General features: G+C 27.6%; 2 protein-coding genes across 2 annotated transcripts; both read left to right on the forward strand.

Annotated features, from left to right (window-relative positions):
- The first annotated feature begins 10 nt into the window (after positions 1 to 10).
- LOC127247680 (CASP-like protein 2D1) lies at positions 11 to 1,494 on the forward strand. The gene is made up of 3 exons (XM_051269642.1): positions 11 to 573; positions 646 to 757; positions 1,188 to 1,494. Exons 1-3 carry the CDS (start codon positions 407 to 409, stop codon positions 1,452 to 1,454), a joined length of 546 nt encoding a protein of 181 aa, XP_051125599.1. The 5' UTR covers positions 11 to 406; the 3' UTR covers positions 1,455 to 1,494.
- A 2,307-nt stretch (positions 1,495 to 3,801) lies between these two features.
- On the forward strand, positions 3,802 to 5,576 carry LOC127247701 (autophagy-related protein 8C-like). The gene is made up of 5 exons (XM_051269670.1): positions 3,802 to 4,108; positions 4,590 to 4,645; positions 4,762 to 4,814; positions 5,061 to 5,179; positions 5,297 to 5,576. Exons 1-5 carry the CDS (start codon positions 4,072 to 4,074, stop codon positions 5,389 to 5,391), a joined length of 360 nt encoding a protein of 119 aa, XP_051125627.1. The 5' UTR covers positions 3,802 to 4,071; the 3' UTR covers positions 5,392 to 5,576.
- The last annotated feature ends 5,975 nt before the right edge of the window (positions 5,577 to 11,551 follow it).

Consider the following 11,551-nt stretch of genomic DNA (forward strand, 5'->3'; position numbering starts at 1 on the left):
GCATTCAATTTCAATAATGTTGTCACAACTAAATGGCAGAGTAAGTACTGATGGGTTTTTATTATTATCATTTAAATTTGCAACAGCTAGTTAATCTAATTAGAATTATATGTTTAATTTATTCATTCCCTTGGGGGCAAGTCGAAGCCCTAATTGATACGTGTATGTATGTATATGTATGTATATATGCCATCTGGATTCAACACCAACATATTTCCAGCTCTCCATTGCCAGTCAAACAATATATATATATATAGATATAGATGTAGATATTTCTGTTCCAAAACTACCCTCACTTCCATTATTTGGCAGAGCTTGAGCTCACTCTGTGTGTCATCTCCTTCTTCATCTCCTTCCACATACCTCTCTCTGCATTTTTCTTCAGTAAGTCTACAATAATACAAAAATGGGGATTTTTGGAGGCCACGAATCGAAGATTCGAGTCGTGGATTTCTCACTGAGGCTGTTGGTGGTTCCACTCAGCGCTGCAGCATCCATATGGATCACCGTCACCACCAAGCAGAATAATTCCGACTATGGCACTTTGGAATTCAGCAATCTCACTGCTCTCGAGTAACAACATTTCTCCATCACCATCATCATCGTCTTCGTCGTCGATTAACAGTTTTCCCTTTTCTCTTTCAGGTATATGGTTTGCGTGAGCGCAATATCTGCTGGATATGCAGTTCTGACTGCACTATCTTCGCGGCAGAAATGGCTGCTAAAAAAACCATGGATCCTCTTCGTTGCTGACCAGGTTAATGATCCATCTTCACCTCTTTCATCCAATCTAATCAAACAATTGAGATTATCTATGGATTAGCAAATTAAAGTAAACAGACAGATAGGCAACATGGAGATGGGCATAAATTCATGGTGGGGTGGGTAGGTTGGGACAATAAATTCCTCCAACCAAGGCAAATTAAATTGAAATTAAATGCATCTCCTACTACTGCTTTATGAATTCTGAATCTTACGGTTGGGGGTTCCATTAATGGCGGCTTGGTGATCTTCCTCCACTACGGATAGAGGCCCCATTTTTCATTTACTAAAATTCCATTCCATGTTTGCTTTCGTTTTCTTCTCATTTCCATCATCAATATCAAAATCAAAATCAAAATCGATCGCCATCCTCTAATTAATAATGACTGCAGAAACCCTAACCTAATTAATTGCGATTGAAGCAGATAATAGCGTACTTAATGGTGACGTCAATGGCAGCGCAAGGGGAGTTCCTGTACCTGGCCTACAATGGCGACGAGGCAGTGACGTGGAGCGAGGGATGCCCGTCGTATGGGAAGCTGTGCAGAAGAGTTGTAGTGGGGTTGAGTCTCCATGGAATTGGGGTCTGCTGTTTCCTGTTGTTGGCTGTGTTTTCTGCTTATACTGTGTTTAACAGATTCCAGCCTCCTTTGCTTTCTGATCATAATAAAGAAGAACAGGAAATGACTTAAATCACCCTTTCAAGTTTCAATTCACCTCAAATAATTGTTTCATTTTTTTCTAATTTTATACTAGTATTTATATTTTTATTTCTAATATTATACTATTAAGTTTTTTAACATTATTTTTTTATTATTACTATCATATCTAATGTTTATTATAAATTTTAGATTTATTATTTGTAAAATAATCTTAAATGAATCGTTTTGTTTTCTTATTACTTTAAACCAAAATCAACACTGTACACTTACATAGTTTTTTATAAGAAAGATTCTAATATTTCATTTCAAATCACAATCACATAAATTCTACTATTTCGTTTGGAAGGATTTTATTTATTTTTTTGCGTGTTAATATTTGAATATTAATTATTATATAAAAATATAATATAAATTTTAAAAAAATGACAAAAATAATCTATTAATGTCTTATAATACTATTACAATGATATTTGTGCAAAATATTATATAAATATATAAATATTTTTAACGTTAAGTACAAACACAAAAATACTATATATAAAGATATTTCAATGACGTTTGTGCAAAAATACTTCATATTTAACACATATCAAATCAATTTCAAACCACAATCAAATAAATTCTTTTATATTTTTTAGAATAGTTAAATATTAAATTTAAATAATTATTTGATAATAGGTAAATATATATTTTTAATAAAAAATATTATTTATTTTATAAAATATTTTTTAAAAAAATAAAACTACATTCTCAAATATCACATTTCTCCAAAATATTTTTATAATTTCTATTAACTAAATCAAAATTCTACTGTTGCTAAAACACTTGTATTGGGAATATTTGATTGTTTTGTCATTTTCATTTATATTCGTTTTAAAATAAAATTACTATTTCATTTTAATAATTATAATAAAATAAATACTCTTTCAATTTATAATATATTATATAAATATTATTACTTCTGTTCTACAAAAGGTTTTTTTTTTAATAAATTTATTCATATTAAATATATTTACTTAGGACTTACTTAAAACAACCTTATTTATATATTCTCTCATCAATAAACAAATATCTTTTTTTATTTATATTTAAAACTTCTTATTTTTTCTATAAAATTAGTTTTAATTTAATTATAAATAAATAAATATATATTTATATATATAATTTTATCATCTACAAAATAATATATATTGCATATGAGTTTAACAATATTTAAAATACCAACAACACTACTCATATAAAAATAATAAAATAATAACAATTTATTATCAATAATTTACTAACCTAAACTATCCAAAATTTCTTATTTATAACCAAATGACTCATTTTTACTGGAACAAAAAGAGTATATAGTATAATATAATTTTTATATAAATTTATCATTTATTGTTAAACAGAGTGAATAAAATTTCAAATTGAATAAAATTATTTAGGTGCAAAACCTTTGTAAAATTTGTGGTCGAATTCTATCTAGGGTTCAACAGGAACAGGGATATGAAACGATAAAATTCATAGACATTGGATTTTGAGTTGAGATTTGAATAGTAAAAATTTTGAATTTAAACAGTTGTATAATGTGATATAAATAGATATTGATATGATGTTTTGAATGTAAAATTAATTTTTAATATAATATAAAAATAAAAAATAGATATTTAATACTATGTTTTTAAGAAAAAAAATTGAATGAATACTGTAAATCAATCCAATCCCCCAAACAAACACCCTAATGGTAGGAACACTCTGTTAGATGAAATCGACAGTGAGAGATGAGAGCTATAGGAGCGGATGAATTTAAACTCGTTTGGATAGATTTTTTTTTTAAAAAAATAAAATTTATTATTATTATTTTTAAATATTTATTTTCCTTTATATTAACTTTAAAAATTTAGATTAATGCTTTATTCCTAATAATAATATAATATTTGAGAGAAATTTTCTAAACTATAACCGAAACATACAACATTTCGGTGACTATTTTACTTTGTCTTAAAGATTTATTTAACTTTTTATTATTAAAAATATTACTCCATCCGTCCCACATAATTTGTCCCTATTTTCTATTTTCGTTTGTCCCACATAATTTATCTTTTCTATTTTTGGAAATATAATTATGCATTTTAAATTTTAAATTTATAATTTTTAAATTTTAATTAAATTATATATTTATTTTAATCTTAATGTATAATTATTTTTATTAAATAATAATTATTTTTACTAATATACTTTTTAATTATTTACTAATTATAATTTACCTAAATTCCGTGTCTACATGGGACAGAGCGAGTATTATTATTATTATTATTATTATTATTATTATTATTATTTAAAATATTATTTTTAATCTATCGTGAGAAAGAATCGGGCTTGGCAAATCTGAAGTTACGCGAGGAATGGATATCGGTAACAATGGCGGCGTATAAAAAGCTCAACACACACATTAGATTGGTACTATATAAGATACGAGTGAACGAGTGATCACCGACTGCGAGAATTCCGGCTAAATTGATTTCTCTTCGCCTCTACCTTCTCGCAAGATTTCTCTCCTGCTGCACAACCCTAATTTTCATCAGTGTTTTCTTTAATTCTACATTTTCGACCTCTCCTCGGCGCAGCCAATTGTTGATTTTCTTATTATTTTTTTTCAATGGCTAAAGGCTCCTTCAAGTTGGATCACCCACTAGGTAATATCTTATCTATTGGATTGTTGATTAATTAACCTGTTAATATGTTCTTATTGTGGTTTATATCTCCACTGTTAATTTTCTGTATCGTTGGGCATACACGGTCTGAGAATTTCGTGCGTTGTTTGGGAATAGGTTTGGGTGTGCGTATCAGCGTATGTATGTGTATGTGTGATTTATTGCTTTTGATCTGTTCTGATAGTTGTTCGTTAATATTTGGAGTTTTGGAAATTTGATTTTTCTGGTTGAATTTGAGAGAATCGATTTTCAAAGCGATGAAAATCAATGGATAGTGGATTATTAACTACTATATCATATCAGAAGGCATTTTGTTGTCTTCACAAAAGCAAAATCTGGCTTCATGTCTTGCTGGTCTAAGTGTTGGTTGTAGTGTTAAACTGTTAATTGTTCTTCGAATTCCACTGTTTTTGGTATTTTACTCAAATTTATATGTTCTTGGTGATGTTTTGCTATGGTGCAGAGAAGCGGCGGGCTGAATCTGCTCGAATCAGGGGCAAGTTCCCCGACAGGCTTCCGGTATTAAAGATGACAAATACTCGAATTCAATTTCCATGAACTAGTATAACTTTCATCTTCTTTTAATTTTGGCTATCCCTCCAATTTTCCGATATATCTATCTCATCTATATGCAGGTTATCGTGGAGAAGGCCGATAGAAGTGACATACCCAACATTGATAAGAAAAAGTTTGTAACTATGCTCATATCGAACATTGCTTAATATATAGCTAATATGGTCTGTTAGGATTGGCATTTAGGATGTCTTTGGTGAAAATTTTGGCATTGTGATCAATATATGTATTTCTAAATGATTTCAATGAATTAAGAATATATATGTCGGCCAAATGCATGTCGGATAAAAAGATTTTTGCTCTGTTTTTGTTGTTTCATATACATATGCTTATCATAATGTTTGATATTTGAACAATGCAGATATCTTGTTCCTGACGATCTGACTGTCGGGCAATTTGTTTATGTTGTTCGAAAAAGAATTAAACTCGGTCCTCAGAGCGCTATATTTGTCTTTGTCAACGAGATTCTTCCTCCCACTGGTAACTAATGAGGATAAAATTTCTTCTTTTTACACTGAAATCACTTTTTTTTTTTTTTTTTTTTATCAGCGTTCTTGTTCTTATACATCACTTGCTCTTGTGTTGTGTGTGGTGCAGCTGCATTGATGTCTACGATTTACGAGGAGTATAAAGATGAGGATGGGTTCCTATACATGACTTACAGTGGTGAAAACACATTTGGTTCATTCTGAAGATGATGAAGGAATGGTGTATAGACCTCCAAGTAACTTGTAAATTATTTCTATTCTATTTATCTGATCTTAATTAGTCTTTTGGAAGATTGATTGATTGTCCCAAGTGGTTTCATCTCTTTTGGATTTTGTTATTTTTAATTTTCAGTTGCTTATGATAAAGTTCTTGAGTTCGTTCCCATTTATATGGTTCTTACTGTAAATTTTGTTAGGATTTGCTAACTAGTTTTATGCTTGGTATGGAAAATGGATCTCCGGGTGTGTTTGTTTGAAGGATTTTGTGGAATTTTCACTATTCCCACAAAATTTCATTCCAAAAAACTTTTATTTTTTATATTATACTAAAAATCAATTTTACATTTAATACATCAATCAATTCTTATTACATAATTATTGAAATTTAAAATTTTTACTATTCAAGTGCGAATTCAAAATTCAAACTCTCAAACAAACACACGTGGATGTTTAGGGTTGAATTATCTATCATCAAGCAAACTTAAGGTGACACTGGTAAATTCTTGATTGGATTTAACCTGATATTATGCTTTTATTTTTTTTTTATATTTTTATTTTCAAATGTTATATTATGTTGACCTATTCAAATTTTTTATTTTTATTTTTTTTAATAACTAAATATATTTATATTCTCAAAATTCTCTTTTTTTTTTCTCCATAAATTTAATTTATATTAATTATATATAAATATATATTTTATAGTTTTTTGTATTATATAAAATTTTATTCTTTATAATATGAATTATATTGTGTATATATATATAGTATAGATATAGTTTTTAAATATTTACATCGTAATTCAAACATTAATTAACTTTATTTAACGTAATAAAAATATATATTTGTATGATTGTTTGAATGTAAATTTAATTTTTAATATAATATAAAAAATATAAAATAAAAGTTTAATTTGAAAAACATGGGAATGGAAATCCACCAACAAATAGAGTTTATATTTTTCCAAAAAATGCAATAATTGCATAGAAAAAATATAAAGCAAAACTATAAAAATAGAAGTAGGTTGTGTTTGTCTGGAGTTCCTTATTCGACTTTTATTATTGATGAAATAAATTTATCAAATCTATCCCTTATTTTATATATATATATATATATCATATTAAAAATAAATTTTATATTTACAATATTATAAATTCAAATGTTATTATTAAAAATTCCAAAACAAAGTAAACAATAAGTAAATATATTATTATTATTATTATTATTATTTTGTTAGAGGGATTATTGCGAGCATTGTCTGGTGTTGGTGTGTCTGCCTTTCGATTTTCTTATCAACAATTACAATAATATTATCAGTAATTATTATGTATTTATCCGTCAAAGATTTTGACACACCAACACCACTACCTCAGCTTTATTGTCCACCATACATATATAATTCATAATTTATTTTCCAATGCATTTAATTTAATTTAATTCAATTTAATGTTACTAATATTTTTCTATTGGAAGACCCCCTGTGTAGACATGCAAGTCTCTTCCTCTCTATGTCACTACGTGCGTTTGGCAAATGATAATAGAAAAATATATATATAGTTTAGAGAATGAGAATGATAATTAATTATTTTATTTTTTTGTATATGAGAAAGAATTTCTTAATTTTCAATAACAAACAAATATGAAAAATATATTTAATTTTATTTTTCTACCACTTGTTTTTTTTTTTTTTTTGATACCAAACACTCCGTTATATTATTTATTTTCAAAATGGTACGAGTGGTTTAAAGAAAGCGGTGCAGAATTGACCAGCTAGAACCTCATACGATTATTATAAAATTACTACAAATTAAAATAAAATCACATTTTTTAAGATTGCTTGCCACGGCACGTGCCAAGAATCAATAAATTTGTGACAGATGAGCCAATTTTAACACCATATTTCAAGAAGAAATACGAATAAGAAATATTCCTTTTACTTCACTAACAATACAGTACACGTAAGATTTAAATTTTAGTATTTAAAAAATAAAAAAAATTGTAACAACATTAAAAAAACTGAGACACGTGGCCTTGAGATATTTCGATGCACGCGGTTGCCACAACCGCAGCCTTGTATTGACCCAACGGCCTCCATTTATATATATATATATATATATGTATATATATATTGTTGAAGAAGAAGAAGAAGAAGAAGAAAAAAGGATTTTAGGATGTCTTTGCTGAGGATTTTAGGATGCTTTTCGGAGCAGTCTAAGAATGGAATTGGAAACCGCAGGTCAGGAATCAAAAGCAGCAGCAATTACGTGTGCCAAGGAGATGTCTGCTATCTCGATAATAATAGTAATGATTCTTCATCATCTTCAGCCTCCAATTTGAAGACGACGACGACGACGACCACGAAGAAACGACGAAGCATTCGATTCTCGTTGAATTGAATTGATTTGATTTGATTTGATTGATTCGTGCATCAATTCTCCGACAACCTCGAGCTCGTAATGTCTCTCCATTACGAATTTGATTGTGTTTTACTACTTTCAGTTCTTCGTATTAATCGATCTTATGTATATATGGTTTTTGTCGATCTGTATTCTATTCTATACGTATGATTTTCGTAGCCAATTTGATGAGATTATCATATATATATATATACTGTTGATTGAACAATTTGATGAGATTATCAATTTGTCCTCCTCATGTTTAGGAATTTGATTTGATTTGATTAATGGATGCTGTTAAATCCATATTTAGTTATTATTATTAATATAATTAACCGAAAGCAAAGCAATTAATTAATTAATTAATCATAGCGTGTCCGGACATTAAAAAATTAAAGTATGAAAAACAAGTTAAGTTATTACTATTATTATATATATATATATATTTTTCTGACCTTTCTTTCGTCAAAGCCACACGTTAAGTAATACAATTTCTTTCCTTTTATATATATATATATATATATATATATATATTTGGGTCAAAATCATGTCTTAATTAATTTGATGTAGCTCCGGTGGTCCTTGACTCCAATTTTTGTGGACATGATAAAGTCAAGCGGTGTCGTTTTTTCTGAAAAATATATGTGCACAGCAACTTGGATAGCAGACTGAAATTTCATTATTCAGCACTGCTAAATTAAATCTTAGTTATTGATAAGTTAAATTAATTAAATTATTATTTTTAATTAAAAGTAAATGAATAATTAAGATTAATTCAGTATAAGCTGAATTAATTTAATACATCAGCATAGGATCCAAACTCTGTGCACATAGAAACAACTAAGAGCACTAATTAGTCCATTCAGCTAATTTATATGTGTTATATGTTGTAATTTACATGTGTTGTTTTAATTTATATTATATATGTGATAAGATTAATTGTAATATGTGTTGTATAGATTATTATATTAACTCATACTTGATACCATCAATTTACATTTTTTAATGCTAGTTATAATAAGTCAGCACAATAATAACATCCATGTATATGCATACGAACTATGTCGAATTTTGTATTTTAGTTTAGTGCTAACATAATACATTATAACAAACAATACATAATATAATTATATCAATATATAATTTATATTAATACAATACTGGCTATAATATATACCAATAAAGCATAAATTATAAAGCGATAATACAAAAAATATATGTTTATATAAATACAAATACAATATATGAATTGATAAAACATATTGATATAGAAATTATTATGTTCTGTAATATTGAAAATAACAATAGTATACATATTACAATTAATCTCAACATATAAAATATATCAACACCTCGTATATAAAATGAAACGGACAATGAATACTAACAATTTATACAATATGTATTGTCTGAGTATTTTATGTAACACCCCATATGTTCTATAATCATCCAAAGTCCTAACAATTCTCATAAATAGATTCTGTTTAGATAAGAGATTTATAAGAGTTTTGAAAAATTTGAATACCATGAAAATTAATATTTGAGATATTTTTTGTGAGAAAAAAAATCTAATTAATGGAGTATTTTATTTAATTTTAAAATATTTCGAATAATCTCTGTAGATTTATTAATGTTTGAGATTTTATCCAAGGTAATTTCTTGAAGAAAATAAATAAATCATGTGTTGTGATCTTAGGACATGATTGGGCCTTGTTATAGTGTATCGGCCCAAGTAATCAGGCCGGCCCATGATCACAGTCGGGTTTATTGATCCCGTTCTGTATTAAGACCCAAAATTAACAGCCTTGCTTGGGTTTTTTATTTTTGGCTAATAGATACACAAAATTTATGTTATATGTGCATTACTATATTATACTCCATCCGTTCCAGATACCGTGTCTACGGTGTAGTAGACACGGTCTACAGAGAGGTGTAATTAGTAGATAATTAAGAATATATTAGTGAAAATAATTATTCTATAATACGAATAATTATAAATTAAAATTAAGATAACTAATTAGTTTAATTAAAATAAAAAAAAATTTAAAAATTTAAAATGAGATTAAAATGTGTAATCATTTTTCAAAAAAGGAAAATAATATGGTATGTGGGACGGAAACGGTAACGTGGACGTGGTATCTGGGACGACGGAGAGAGTATTATATTATATATAGATGATCACAGTGTGAAATAGAAAATATTATCACCTCTCTCTCTCTCTCTCTCTCTCTCTCTCTCTCTCTCTCAAAAGGCAGTAGATTTAGAGTGCAAGTCTAGTCAATGAAAATAAAATTCTAATAATACGGGTTGGTTACATGCGCACGTACATACACATACATCAATAAATATAAATCATTCAAATAACCTTCATTTTCACTGCATGATTTCTTCTACGACTCCTATCAATCTATTGATTAGGTTTTCTGTATTTTGCGATTTATTATTGTATTTGTTCTTGAATCTGTTTATCAAATTGATTTTATTATTTGAAATTTTAATAAATAATATACAATTATTAATGTGTGAAAGATGTTGGAGGCCAATTCAGATTTTGAGTTGGGTATCGTTGATCCTCTTGCTGTCCAAACTTAATGTGGAATATGGACAACAATAATTTGGTGAACCTGAAAATGATAGCCCTTAAATTTCAATCCCTTCATATTTATTCTACACCATTCATTGTAAATATATGTTGACTAATATAATATATATATATATCAAAATAATATTCACATACACAACTGTTTGATTGATGTGTAAGTGTATAATAATAATATAATAATAATAATAATAATAATAATAATTTCAGTTATGAGCACACATAACAAATATATATATATATATATTTATATATTCTTATTCTCCATTATTCCAATCCCACCCACACCTCTAATAATAGCTAGTCACCACCACCACACATGCATTTCAGAATTGTTAATTTGTTATATTTATTTATTTTCCCCCAATTTTTGGTGGAATTAATGATTAATGTGAACACAAAAGAGCAGCCAATTTCCCGGAGTCAATATATGATATGCATCACTCCCATGACCATCCCCTAACACAACAGTCCTGTGCATTATATATATATATATATATATATTATAATCGTAAGTTACTTTTGCTAAATTTGCTAATTCAAAACAATATTAACAAAAACGTTATATAATAACACACATTATATCATTTATGTTTAATATAATATATATAAATGAATCCAATAGTACATGAAAATTGTCAATACATAAGATATTAGCTTAACTTATAAAATGATTTCTATTAATTTATAATGTCCTGATTTTCTGCCAACCAACATGTATCCTCTCTCATATGAAATGATATAAGATGGGCCAGAGATAATCGAGTTCCCATAAGCTAGCTAATTTACTAATGTGTTTATAAAAACCAACGATTTCTTAAACAATTCTCTTCTCTAAATAATTTTTTGAAAAATGATGGGCTTTTTATATTCATACATTAAATTAATTCCAACCTCTATACTAACACAATAGTCAATGCATGCATTGTTTGTGTATACATGATGGGATTTTTATAATCTTAATTACATTAATGAACCCCAAACCCTAGTAGCTAAGCTAACTAAGATTTGATCCACTTAACTACATGCACTCAAATTCCATCTAATACTCAGAATTTGAATGCAATCAGACATCCAAAATTATAGATGCATAAAATTAATTTCACCACATTTTGCAGATCTGATTCTTAGATTTCAACTCTGGCTAGCATGC

Source organism: Andrographis paniculata, unplaced genomic scaffold (genome assembly GCF_009805555.1).
Source record: "Andrographis paniculata isolate CXL003 unplaced genomic scaffold, ASM980555v1 Contig32END, whole genome shotgun sequence".
NCBI lineage: Eukaryota > Viridiplantae > Streptophyta > Magnoliopsida > Lamiales > Acanthaceae > Andrographis > Andrographis paniculata.

What these genes read in the sequence shown, in the direction of transcription:
- LOC127247701 (XM_051269670.1), top strand. Translation starts at nt 4,072, where the DNA reads ATGGCTAAAGGCTCCTTCAAGTTGGATCACCCACTAG. An exon ending in AGTTCCCCGACAGGCTTCCG is followed by an intron (nt 4,646 to 4,761) that starts GTATTAAAGATG and finishes ATCTATATGCAG; the next exon opens with GTTATCGTGGAGAAGGCCGA. An exon ending in CGAGATTCTTCCTCCCACTG is followed by an intron (nt 5,180 to 5,296) that starts GTAACTAATGAG and finishes TGTGTGGTGCAG; the next exon opens with CTGCATTGATGTCTACGATT.
- LOC127247680 (XM_051269642.1), top strand. Translation starts at nt 407, where the DNA reads ATGGGGATTTTTGGAGGCCACGAATCGAAGATTCGAGTCGTGGATTTC. An exon ending in AGCAATCTCACTGCTCTCGA is followed by an intron (nt 574 to 645) that starts GTAACAACATTT and finishes TTTCTCTTTCAG; the next exon opens with GTATATGGTTTGCGTGAGCG. An exon ending in TCCTCTTCGTTGCTGACCAG is followed by an intron (nt 758 to 1,187) that starts GTTAATGATCCA and finishes CGATTGAAGCAG; the next exon opens with ATAATAGCGTACTTAATGGT.